We start from the raw sequence: 12,440 nt of genomic DNA, 5'->3' as shown, positions 1-12,440 counted from the left end.
TCCACACCCCCCAGTGGGGATGTGCCCGCAACCAAGGCACATGCCCTCGACTGGAATCGAACCTGGGACCCTTCAGTCCGCAGGCCAATGCTCTATCCAATGAGCCAAACCGGTTTCAGCCTTTTTTTAAATATTTTATTGATTTTCGAACCTGGGACCCCTCAGTCCTCAGCCTCTACCCACTGAGCCACACTGGTTTCGGCAAAGCGACCTTTCTTGAAGGTGGTGTCAGGCGGTGCCCGGCCCTGTGGGTTGAGCCCTGAGGAACACAGTTTACGGAGCCCTGCCTGTGCTCTCCCTGGCCTGCCTGGTCCTCCCTCCCCAAGCTGACCAGCTGCTAACTGACCACTCTCACCCAGCTGGCTTAGCCGGTGCTCCCTGGCTACTCCACAGACATCTCCTTCGTTTAGCTCCTTCCCCTCCTGACCGTCGCCATCTTGTTCCCCTTCAGCTTTAGGAGCCCACCCAGATGCCACCTCCTGGGTTTTCCTGTCCCTGTATGCTCCTTTAGGGAGGACTGTGGGCTCGCTCTGTCCTCCCTGTGCCCAGCACTGGACAATGACCTTTTGATGGCTGAGCAGATAAAAAGCCCCCACCCTCCTGCTCCCGCCCCCCAGAAGCGCAGAGCTCTTAGTCATAAGGTAAAAGCCGCCCGTTAACCATGGCGGCTCCGACATGGGGTCAGTGCGGGCGGCACACAGAGCCCAGACCCGGCGCTCTCAGGGCCTGGTCTGCTCCTGACAACTGACCACCAGGTTCCTCGGTCTCAGATGTGCTCTCTAGAGCCGACCCCTCCTTGTCCCTCCTCCTAGCATCTCGCACACATTAACCCAGTGCCCTCAGCTCTGGCTCCCTGGCTAGCCACCTGCCCGGGGGTGCCCTGGACGCCCGATCATGGCTGCGTGCGTGGTCTGAGTGACCGGGCAGCGAGGCCTGGCATGGTGCCCTCCTGGGTGCGGGGTGGGTGGCTTCGTGGTGAGGGAGGTGGTCTGCTCCAGTTTGGCGGGTGGAGCCTCGCAGTCCGGAGCTTGGCTTGAGCCTGGCCTGGGTGCCTTCTGGGCAGGCAGAGGGCTGCACAGCAGGCGTGGGGCAGACACTGGGAGCGCTTAGGGAGCAGACTGGATTTCGTTTGTTCCCAGGAAAGGGGAGAATGCTGAGTAGGCACTCTCAGGATGAAGTGGCCCGCCTCACCGGGACAACAGCTCCACCTAGGGGCTGTGGCGGGCAGCGCTGTCACGGGATCCAGGCCCTGTTACAGGGTCGTGTCCCTAAAACATGCTGAGAAAAGGGTTTTTAGACCAGAGCCGCTTGTCATGCCCCAGGATATGTCCTTTAGCGCTTCTCTGAGCCTCGCTTCCCTCTGAGAAGGACGGCCACGGCTGCTCTGCACCGAGCACAGGCCTGGCGAACACGGCTCCGTGGTGATGGCTGCTGGGCCTGTTCTGGAGTCTAACCATTGGACCCACCGGCCTCCTTCTCGGTAAACAGAGACATGCAGGTCCTGAGGTTGGAGGTCACTTCTCCTTGGGCTTTAAGCTCTCACCTATGCCTCTGCCTTCAGTGGCCCGAGGTGCCCGCTCAGCCAGGGGGCCGGCAGCCGGGGGAAAGCAGAGTTTCCAGCCCCGGTTTTCTCTCCTCCTCCGAGAGCTGCTCCCCACCCAACGCACGGAGCACCAGGCCCGAGCAGAACCTGAGGGGCCGCCGCCTCCCGTTTCCGTCTTCACCAGCGAGTCCGAGAGGCAGCTGACAGCTGACGGCTCACTGCTTTGCCGTTCTTTCTTATGCAAAAGGCTTCACCCCAAGAATTGCCTGGGGGTGCGCCAGTTTGCGGAGACGATGATGTGCGCTGTGCTGTACGAGGCGGCCAACAGCTTCGTGCACCAGCACTTCGCGGAGGTGTCCGTGTCCGAGGAGTTCCTGGGCCTGCCCCTGGAGGACGTGCTGGAGCTGGTGTCGCGGGACGAGCTGAACGTCACGTCCGAGGAGCAGGTCTGTGGGCGGGGCCGGCCGGGGGGGGGGGGGAGCGCAGGAAGGAGGGTGAACGGCTTCCATCTGGAAGTCACGGTGAGAGCCGGGGACTGCGAGGTCACCCAGCTCGCACTCCGTGTCGGAACCCCACGGGGAGCGGGACGCCGGAGCGGCCGGGGACTGCCTCGGCAGAGGGAGGGTCGGGCACCGGGATGTGGCCCCTGACTGGGAAGAGTCGCCCCAGAGCGTCCACTCTGTCTGGGCAGGTCTTCGAAGCCGCGCTGGCCTGGGTCAGGTACGACCGGGAGCAGCGGGGGCCCTGCCTGCCCGAGCTGCTGTCCAACATCCGGCTGCCCCTCTGCCGGCCCCAGTTCCTGTCGGACCGCGTGCAGCAGGAGGACCTGGTGCGATGCTGCCACAAGTGCCGGTGAGCGGGTGGGGCTGCTGGGACCCCTTTGGGGGGCCCTGTGGGGGGCGGGGGCGGGGCAGGCCCGGAAGCGGGAGTGTGGGCCCCACGGGGGGAGGGGCAGGCCTGGAAGCGGGAGTGTGGGCCCCACGGGGGGAGGGGCAGGCCTGGAAGCGGGAGTGTGGGCCCCACGGGGGGAGGGGCAGGCCTGGAAGCGGGAGTGTGGGCCCCACGGGGAGGGGCAGGCCTGGAAGCGGGAGTGTGGGCCCCACGGGGAGGGGCAGGCCTGGAAGCGGGAGTGTGGGCCCCACGGGGGGATGCCTGCTGGCCTAGCCTCTCGCATCGTTCCAGGGACCTGGTGGACGAAGCGAAGGACTACCACCTCATGCCAGAGCGCCGGCCCCACCTGCCGGCTTTCCGGACGCGGCCTCGCTGCTGCACGTCCATCGCCGGGCTCATCTACGCCGTGGGAGGCCTCAACTCAGCAGGTACCTTGCAGCTCCCCCCCGCGGAGCCCTGCCTCGCTCTCCGAGGGTGAGGGCACCCAGCGGCCCCCCTGCCCTGGCCCCTCCTGCGGGCGGCCCCTCTGGCCCACCTCGATCTTAATGAATTGCTCTGCAGTGAAGCATGTCAGGTGTTGGGACCATTGGTCAGAATATTGGGGCTGGAGAGGTTAGCCCTGAGGCCTGGCCCCTCTCCTTCCCAGCGGGAACTGAGGCCCGTGAACTTCCACCGGCTCAGGGTTGGTTTTGGCCGAGCAGGGACTGGGACGTGGGTCCTGATCCTGAGCAGCACTCGCTCTGCTACCCGCTGGCCATGGAGGGCTCAGCCTCGATAGGACATAGTCAGAGACCCCGCTCTGACCCCAGGCTGACTAATCCCTGGGGTTCGGCTGTGAGAAGGTCACCATCAGCAGGACAGACACACGGCGTCTGCGGCGATCAGCAACCTGGTCACTCTCTACGCTCGGTCCTGTGAGCACCCGCTTTGCAGTCCGGGTGCCAAGGGCAGCTCTCGTGTCAGACAGTCAGGGTTTGGGGACTCCATCGCGGGCAGGAGGGACTCAGGCGGGAGGCAGGACACCGGGGTCCGGGCAGTGCAGTGACAGGAAATGGTCATCTCGGGTGCGCGGGCCAGGCCTGGCCGCAGTGCCAGCAGGTCTGTGGGAGGTGGGTGGGGGGCAGTCCGGGCAGCTTTGTTTTTAATTGAAAGTTAACGAGGGGTGGGCACTAGTCTGACCTCTAAGTTCGCAGCTAGTAGCCTGTCGGGTGGCAGGTGCTAAGTGCCCAGAGCAGGTGAGGCGGGCAGGTGTTTTACTTGACCCTCACAGAGGCCTGAAGAAAAGGGAGGCTGAGTGCCACCCCTGCTGCCGAGCACTTGGCACGCTGGAGCTCTGCCAGGTCACTGACGGGTCCCCCTGATCCGCAGCGCTGCCCTCGGAGTGCTCCCGGGGAGGGCAGAGGACAGGACCCCAGCTACTCCCCGGGTCCAGGCCAGCGGGTGAAAGCGGGCGCTGGAACCCTCCGGCTGCCTCCGTGGGGATCTGCCTCCACCGGCCTGCACGTTGCTGTAAGCAGTGGAGCCCATGGCAGCGTGAGGTGGCCTCTCTCGGAAATAACCCTCCACCTGATTCTCCTTTTCCTTCAGGACGGAGGTCTGAGGTTAGACTGGAACTGCCTAGAGGGCCCTTCGGCATGAAGAGCCGACAGAGCCAAGTCATACATCCCTGTAACCAGTGCCCCAGCTGTGGTCACACCAGGGGGGTCGTTGGTTTAATGTGAGTAGCAAATTTTTACGCAGGTGACTCCCTGAACGTGGTGGAAGTGTTCGACCCCCTCGCCAACCGCTGGGAGAAGTGCCATCCCATGACGACCGCCCGCAGCCGCGTCGGCGTGGCCGTGGTGAACGGGCTGCTCTACGCCATCGGGGGCTACGACGGGCAGCTGCGGCTGAGCACCGTGGAGGTCTACAACCCGGAGACGGACACGTGGGCCCGGGCGGGGAGCATGAACAGCAAGAGAAGGTACTGGCGCCGGCCTCGGCGCCGAGCGGGCAGAGCAGGGCTCCGTCTGCCACGGGAACGCCTGCCGCGTCTCCGAGCACCTGGGGCGGAGGGGGCGGGCAGGCGGAGCTGTTACCACGCGCCCATGAGCCTGAGGACGGGCGGCGAGGACAGCTGGCCGCGGCTGGGAGAGGTCAGGGCGGGGCTCACGGGGGCTCGCAGGACAAGGAGTGGCGAGAGGAAATGCGAGGAGTTTCCTTTCCCTCTCTCTCCCCAGGGCCCCCGCCAGGCCTGTTCACTGCCCGGGGAGCATGTGAGCAGCCATGCTCTCCACCTCAGGGCCCAGGCCTGCGCCCCGAGGGCCGGGAGGTAGACCAAGCCCTCGCCTCCCACCTCCCTCCGCCACGCCCGCCTGCTCACTCACCTTCCTGGACAGGCAGCCGGAGGTGCCCGTCCACCGGCCAGTGCCGAGGTGACGGCGCCCTCCTCCCGTCTGCGCGCGTGTCACGTGCAGAGTGCGTGTCCGTGTCCGTGTCCATGTCCGTGTGTGTGTGTGGGGGTGTGGTGTGGGGGTGTGGTGTGGGGGTGTGTGTGTTTGTGTGTGGTGTGTGTGGGGGTGTGTGTGTGTGGGGGTGTGTGTGTGGGATGTGGGGGTGTGGTGTGTGTGTGGTGTGGGGGTGTGGTGTGTGTGTGTGTGTGTGTGTGTGGTGTGTGTGTGTGTGTGTGTGTGTGGTGTGTGTGTGTGTGGTGTGTGTGTGTGTGTGGTGTGTGTGGGGGTGTGTGTGTGTGGGGGTGTGTGTGGGGGGTGTGGGGGTGTGGTGTGTGTGTGTTTGTGTGTGGTGTGTGTGCGTGTGCCTGTGTGTGGAGCTGGCAGTTCTTCCCTCTGCTGCCCCCGGAGAGGCCACCTGGGCTCCGGGGTTCCAAAGGGACCCGAAGGCGGAGAAAGCAGTCCCAGCCACAGCACACGTGTCACCTTTCCGCGCCTCTGGGCCTGCCCGCCCGGGGGAAGCTACACGAGTGCTTTTCCCCTGGGCTAGGGCCTCTCTAAGGGCCTGAGTGTTTGCCCCCAGGCCGCTTGGTCCGCTGTGCCTGGGGCTTTCTTCTTGTGAGATCATGCGACCACACCAAGGTCATGTGGCTGCATGTGTGGTGGGAAGAAGGGTCAGCATGCAAGTCCTTTGCCACATGCATGTGTCACGCCGTGGTGCACATGTCCCACCTCCATCCGTGTCAGTGCGTGGCCTCAAGCCAAAGGAGCTGCCTTACTGCCCAGCAAAACCAGCTCACACAGGGCCCCACAGGCGTGCTGGGGGGGAGCTGTGTCGCCCCTCCGGCTCCTGGCAGCAGCCTGCACGCTGGAGGAGGGAAGGGATGGGTCTTGGCAGCTCTGTGGCCTCGAGTGACTGTTCCATGTCCCAGCCGCGGCTGCCTTTCTGCTCTGCCGGCTCGCTGCTCCTGTCTGCTGGCGCCGGCTGCTTCCCAGCCCTCAGGCCTCGGGTCAGGAGGGTGGGGCCTGGGGGCTCGTCCCCGGCTGTGGGTGCCCTGCTCTTGGAGTGGGTCCCCTTCAGTCACAGCTGCCTTACCCTCCTCATTACTTCCCCGCTGACCTCCCCCTCGGCCTGTCCTGCCGCCATCCCTTCCTCCAGCTGTGCAGGCTGCTTCCGGAGCCTTCTCTCACGGACTCCAGGCCACACCGACCAGCATTTCCCCTTCCCTCCGCCTCGTCTTTGCCACCGAGGGGGTAGCTCATCTCAGGCGCGGCACCTCGCTCTTCCCGTGTTCTTGTTGAACGTCCATGTTGTTGCTAGTGTCCCCCTGAAAGGACAGCGGCCGTCCTGGGAGTGTGACGCCCCCGCCCCCCACACCCCGCCCCGCATCCCCGCCCCCCACACCCCCGCCCCTCCGTCCTCCGCATCCCTGCACCCCCGCCCCCACACCCCGCATCCCCGCACCCCCCCCAAGGCCAGTCCTCTCCGCGTTCAGGCGCTCAGGTCTGTGCCTGGCTGCGGCCTCGCGGGCGCTCTCGCTGCCGTGCAGTTGAGCCCGTGGACTTAGGTTCCTGTTGGCAGACGCCAGGATTTACCAAGAACCTCCTCCAGTTCTCCTCCACTTGGTGAACACGGCGCCGGCAGCTAGCTCCGGGCGTGGTTGTGCGGGGCCCGGGTCCTTGGTGCTGGGGGAGCTGCGTGTCTCTCTCACATCTGAGCTCACCTCTGGGCAGCGGGGGGAGCCGCCGTTGGTGTGTGACGATGGTGCTGCTTCGGGTGGTCGGGGGCCGTGCGGGCCGGGGTACCTGACACTGCCCTCGCGCAGCCGCAGGAGCTGTCCCCTCTCCCCGCGGCATCCGCCGTGCAGGCCGAGTGTGCAACGAAAACACTGGCCGAGCTTGGTAGTGAGTTGAGTGGGAGGATCATGGGAAGACACCGAACGTGCCCAGGGCCTGTGTGTACACGCACCTCACACAACACTCAGGTTCACGGGGAACTGTGGGGCTGCAGTCATCTTGCTGAGGGATCAAGTGGCCTTTGAGGAGGAGGGCAAGGACTCTGACCAGGACCGTGCAGTCCATCAGACCATGAGCACAGCCGGGGGCGGGGACGGGGGCGGGCATGGGAGACGGCTCAGGCCTGTGGAGTCGGAGTCGGGGTGAGAGACGGGAGCCCAGGGCGGCAGCGGCCCTCGGCTCTCGCCTTGACTACCACGCCCTGGTGCAGGCTGCCCTCGCAGCGGCAGTGGTGGTGGGTCTGGTCTCGGGCGAAGGAAGGCGGCCTGAGCTGAGGCCGCCGCTGGCTGTCTTTCAGCGCCATGGGGACGGTCGTGCTGGACGGGCAGATCTACGTCTGTGGGGGCTACGACGGCAACTCTTCCCTCAACTCCGTGGAGACCTACTCGCCCGAGACGGACAAGTAAGCACTGGGCCTCCCAGCCCTGGGCTGGCTGAACCGGTCAGCGTTAGCGCTGACTGCAGCCGGGCCCTCGGGGGAGCTGTCCTGCCCGTTAGCCCGGCAGGGCCTGGCTGTACCCTCAGTGACTGCCTTCGCGGGAGATCAGTGCGCAGGCTCCTGCAGGGGCAGGAGGACGGGGTGTAAGTGACGGGCCCGGCGAGCTGGAAGCACGGAGTCTGCTTCTCTCATTTATGTGACACCGGGCCCGTTTTGTGGGATTATTAGCCCTGAGTTTTTCATTTCGGTGTTTTGAGTTTTCTCACGTTACGTAACAAACATCAGCACGTTAGCGGGCTGGATTCGTCGGTGCTTTTAGCCAGAACCTGCTTCGTCTGACCTTTTACGTATGGGCAGCAAGGAGGCATCTAAGCCTGTGACGTAGCACCGTCGGCTGGGCCGTGCCACCGTCATCCGCTCGGGGCCCTCCCTGCAGCCTGGGCGCAGCGTGGGGAAGGCCTTCCTCCTCGCCAGGGCCGAGCCGGGGCGGATGGGGTGCTCAGGAGGCAGGGGGGCAGCAGGAGGGGTCGCGGAGGTTAGACGGCCCGTGGGGTTGGGCGCGGTGTGGCTGCTGCGTGGCCGGGCTCGGAGCCGGCGAGTGGGCCAGGACCACGTGGTGAGGAGCCACGTTAGGGAGGTGGTCTCTGCCACGAGGGAGCACTGCAGAGCCCTGGGGCGTGCTGCTCAGGGTCCCGGTGGGCGAGGCCTGAACGCCAGGCCCCTGTAAGGAGGCTGCTGCAGTGGTTCAGGGGAGGCCAGAGCCAGGGGATGGGGACAAGCCCTGCCCAGGAACCAACCAGCAAGGGATTGGCTGCCACAAGGTCAGGGAAGATGAGGGAGAAGAGGCCATAAAGCTGCTGTTCACCAGGACAGCCACTAGGGGGTAGGCCCACAAAAGACCTGGGAGTGCAGGGAAGAGCGGACCTGGAGAGGCTGGGCCTTGGCCCGCTGACGGGAGCCTGGGCTGTGGGCCTGGGCCGGGGAGGCCCCGGTGCTGGGAGGTGGCTGAGGTGGGAGCCGGGGCGGAGGCGCAGGCAGAGCCCCGAGCCTCCCAAGGCCCCCGGGGGCAGGGGCCCGATCTCACGGGCGCCTTCTGCGTTGGCTCTTCCCGAAGGTGGACGGTGGTGACCCCGATGAGCTCCAGCCGCAGTGCTGCGGGGGTCACGGTCTTCGAGGGCAGGATCTACGTGTCCGGCGGCCACGACGGTCTGCAGATCTTCAACAGCGTGAGTCGGGGCCTCCTGGGCTGGCACCTGCTCCCCCACCTGAGGGGGCTGAGGAAGGCGGCTCCCGGGGAGCCTTCCGTCGCCGGCGAGGCATCGCCCCTGGAGGTTCCGGCCACCCCGCCGCTCTGCAGTCCTGGGCTGGAGGCAGGGTGCAGCCCCTTGGGCCGGAGCCCACGGGCCTGGGGATGAACCCTCAGCGGCCATTCCCTGTGGGTGGTCCCGAGGCCCCTCAGTGCTGGCTGGGTTCAGGGGACCCAATGAGCAGCCTTAAGCACAGACAGAGGGCAGTCTGGGCTCTGCCCTGTCCCTGTAAACCCAGGAGCCCGGGAGTCAGAGGCAGGCCCGCCCTGCAAGCTCCCGTCCCCCTGGGGCCCCCTGTCCCCCTGGGGCTCCATCCCCCTGGGCCCCCCATCCTCCTGGGGCTCCCCGTGCCCCTGGGGCTCCATCCCCCTGGGCCCCCCGTCCCCCTGGGCCCCCCGTCCCCCTGGGCCCCCCGTCCCCCTGGGCCCCCCATCCCCCTGGGCCCCCCGTCCCCCTGGGGCTCCATCCCCCTGGGCCCCCTGGGCCCCGCATCCCCCTGGGGCTCCGTCCCCCTGGGCCCCCCGTCCCCCTCGGCCGGGAGTCTGACCCCGTGGCCATGGTGCTGACGCCCGCCTGGCCCCCCCACAGGTGGAGCACTACAACCAGCACACGGCCACCTGGCACCCCGCGGCCGGCATGCTCAACAAGCGCTGCCGGCACGGGGCGGCCGCCCTGGGCAGCCGGCTGTTCGTGTGCGGCGGCTACGACGGCTCCGGCTTCCTCAGCAGCGCCGAGGTGTACAGCGCGGAGGCCGGCCAGTGGAGCCTCGTGGCACCCATGCTCTCCCGTCGCAGCCGCGTGTCCCTGGTGGCCAGCTGCGGGCGGCTCTACGCCGTGGGCGGCTACGACGGGCAGTCCAACCTCAGCTCCATGGAGGTGTACGACCCGGAGGCGGACGGCTGGACGCTCACCGCCCCCATGGCCTGCCACGAGGGCGGGGTGGGGGTGGGCTGCGTCCCTCTCCCGGCCGTCTGAGCGCGGGGGGGCGTGGCGGGTCGGGAGCAGGTGCCAGCTGCACGTCCTCCAGGGGCACCCCGCCCGGAGAGGCGGGGCCAGCAGGCGGGGCCGGGGAGCCGAGGGGCGGTTCCCGGGCGCCGGGCCTCCCTCGGCGTGCTGCCCGCGCCCTCCGAGTGAGTCCAGGGCCCCAGGATGCACGGCCTGGCCAGGTGCCTCGCCTCACAGCTGGTGCCGGCGGCTGCTGTGGTCACACGCACAGGCCCATCCATCTCCCGGCCTCGGCTCCGAGCCAGCCTGGCAGGAGGCCTCCACCTGCGGGGCAGCCACACATGGAGGCGGGGGTGGCCGGGGGAGGAGGACGCCGGAGTTCTCGCCGCCGTGGAGACGCGGCCGGCGGGGGCTCGCTCCAGGCGCCTCCGTCCGTCTGTCCGTCCGGGCAGAGGCCTGGTCCTGCTGAGCGGAGAGCACAGCGATCCTGTCTGCTGTTGGGTTCCGGTGGGTCTTCTCATCTTATTCAGGAGAAACGGGAGGAAAAAAAGATACTTGAAAGAAACTGGAAAGAAAAATAACTATTTCTTAAGTGAACATTTTTTACAAGAAGAAAACATTAAAAAAGAGACACTAAAAGGAAATCGTGTTTAAGCAGAAAACCACCCGACACGTAGAGGGTGGAGGCCTCACCCACATTCGGATCCGGTCCTGAGCCTCGCACAGCAGCAGGGTTCCCTCCAGCCCCGCGTCGAACCCGCGCACTCGGCCGGCCCTGCTGCTAGGTGCTCCCGGGTGTCTTCACTCCCATCATCGGGGACTCCTCGCCGCAGGCCTAGGAGGCGGCCGAGCGCCCGCAGCTCCTGCAGGCAGCTCCCGGTGCCCCGTGGCCACGCACGGCCGCCCTGGCTCACTCCCCTCCCCGCCTTCCGCTCCTTCCTGTTCCACCGGCAGCAAGCATTCTGGCTACTAGAGGCTGCGATGAAGCTGGTGGGGCTCCCTGACTGCTCCGGAGCCAGTGGGCACTCAGTCCGGCGGCCCTGCCTGCCCTGCCACCCCCTGCTGCTGCTCCCACTGCCGCCCAGGCCCGGCCTCCCTGCACCCTCGGCAGCCTGGCCAGCGGGCGGGCCTCGACTCCACGCAGAGCCGGCTCTGAAGTGAAGCGTCAAGGCCAGAGGACTTGCCACTGCAAAGAGCAGGCTTTCTAGTCCTGCCCCTCATCCGAGCCAAGGGCTTTGGAGGGCATGCGTGCTCCCTCCCCTCCTCCCTGACGGACCTTCACAGGTGGACCCCTGTCCGCACAGGGCGGTGGCCGCCCTTCAGCCGGCGATGCCTGCTCCCGGGAGGCCAGAGGCGTCCTTCAGTGCCGGCCGGGCCTCCTACCCGTCTTCCCGGCGGCCTCGGCTCCGCTGTGCCGCCGGGAGCCTGTTGGGGAGCAGTGTGGGGGCCGAGGCCACGAGGTTCCCAGGAGAGCAGCCGCCAGGTTCCGAAGAGAAGACCCTTGTACCTGCCACTGGGCACGGGCCTCTGACAAGCACTTGAAAAGGATTTTTTTAACGACGACAATCCATACAGCTGAGCTGAGGAGAGGGCAGCTCTGATGGCCCGCCCTCGTTCCCCGCAGGGTGGTCTGCGTTCCTGGTGTGGAGGGGCGTGCACTGCTCGTCCCATTCTCATCAGCCTCTTCCGCTGTGGACCTGACAGCCCTGAGCCTGGGCGGTGACGGCGCTGAGAACCGGTTGGTGAACCAACGAGGGGGCCTGGCCGGTCTTCAGGATGCTGGCCCAGAGGCTGCCACTGGGAGTGGATCATTTCCCGCTTCCCTCCCACATCCCGGGCGACGCTGCACGGCCGCCTGAGAGCGCTTCCAGAGGGACCAGGCCTAGACCGCTCAGCACATGCACTCACCCAGGTTTACACGCCCCTCAGCCCTCCGTCCGGGGGTGTTTGCAAACAGCTGGTCTGTCCTTTGGTGCCGGCGCCTTTTCAGCAGCCGGGGAGAAGAACCGTCACCCCAGAGGCCGTGGAGGCGGGACAGCTCAGTGCCAGTGGCCTGGGGCCCAGCCCAGCCGGAGCGCGGACTGACCTGTGCGGGCATTTCCCCTTGAAAGCCTGAGTTCTGCGATCAAAGCCGGGGGGCGGGGGGGGTTGGGGAGCTGAAGACCAGCCTGGACTCGGCCACAGGAGGGCAGCAGGGGTGCTCCTCCGCCCCCTACTGCTTCCCAGAAACCACGCCCTTTATTTATAGAGCGCATGCCCTTTGTGATAAGAAACCAAAGAGAAATAAAGAGTATGCTTCTATCGTCTTGCCCTTCCCTGATTTATTTTTTAAATACTATTAGAAGTAAATCACATTTTTATTGTGATTCATTGAAGAAACAGAACAAAGTAAAAATATGCCTGTGAAAATAAGGAAAAAGCCAGAGAGAGCAAACTCGGTCTTTGAAAGACGTGTATGTACACGAGGGTCCTGGTGGGACATGTGCACGCGTGTCCTGTCCCGATCGCACTGCCCTTGGCCCTGTGCTCGCTGCCGTTGGACTCAGAGGTCCCCGTGGCCTGTGGCCACCGACTCCGGGCAAAACCGCTCCCGGCTCCTACTCTGGGCCAGAGTAGCTTTGGTACATTAAGTCACTGGAACATTCTTTTGTTTATTTTTTTAATTTATTGAGGTGACATTGGCTAATAAAACTGCGGGTTTCAGGTACACTGCATCCTGGGTGTGTTGTATGGCGTTCACCTCCCCAAGTCCGGGCCTCTTCCATCACCATCCTCTCCCCCTTCCTCTCCGACTGCACGGGAAGTTCTCCGACCACAGACTTCCCTGGGGCCGGGGCCCGTGTCCGCGGGAGACGGGACTCCCAGTTCCG

At 65.9% G+C, this 12,440-nt stretch overlaps 1 protein-coding gene across 4 annotated transcripts in view; it reads left to right on the top strand.

Moving 5' to 3' along the window:
• KLHL18 (kelch like family member 18) overlaps positions 1-10,224 on the top strand; it is a 32,804-nt gene extending 22,580 nt beyond the window's left edge. For 2 of the 4 annotated variants that reach the window (XM_045578780.1, XM_036430210.2), the window contains 7 exons: positions 1,791-1,989; positions 2,235-2,395; positions 2,726-2,862; positions 4,160-4,397; positions 7,178-7,282; positions 8,433-8,544; positions 9,214-10,224. In XM_045578780.1, coding sequence (XP_045434736.1) covers positions 1,791-1,989; positions 2,235-2,395; positions 2,726-2,862; positions 4,160-4,397; positions 7,178-7,282; positions 8,433-8,544; positions 9,214-9,600 — 1,339 coding nt within the window. In that variant the 3' untranslated portion in view covers positions 9,601-10,224. The remainder of the gene's footprint in view (positions 1-1,790; positions 1,990-2,234; positions 2,396-2,725; positions 2,863-4,159; positions 4,398-7,177; positions 7,283-8,432; positions 8,545-9,213) is intronic. The other 2 variants (XM_036430211.2, XM_036430212.2) reach the window with 2 other exon arrangements.
• Positions 10,225-12,440: the final 2,216 nt, after the last annotated feature.

Source organism: Pipistrellus kuhlii, unplaced genomic scaffold (assembly GCF_014108245.1).
Source record: "Pipistrellus kuhlii isolate mPipKuh1 unplaced genomic scaffold, mPipKuh1.p scaffold_m20_p_103, whole genome shotgun sequence".
NCBI classification, from domain to species: Eukaryota; Metazoa; Chordata; class Mammalia; order Chiroptera; family Vespertilionidae; genus Pipistrellus; species Pipistrellus kuhlii.
The sequence above is the reverse complement of the archived record's forward strand: the minus strand, read 5'-3'. Positions and strand labels throughout refer to the sequence as shown.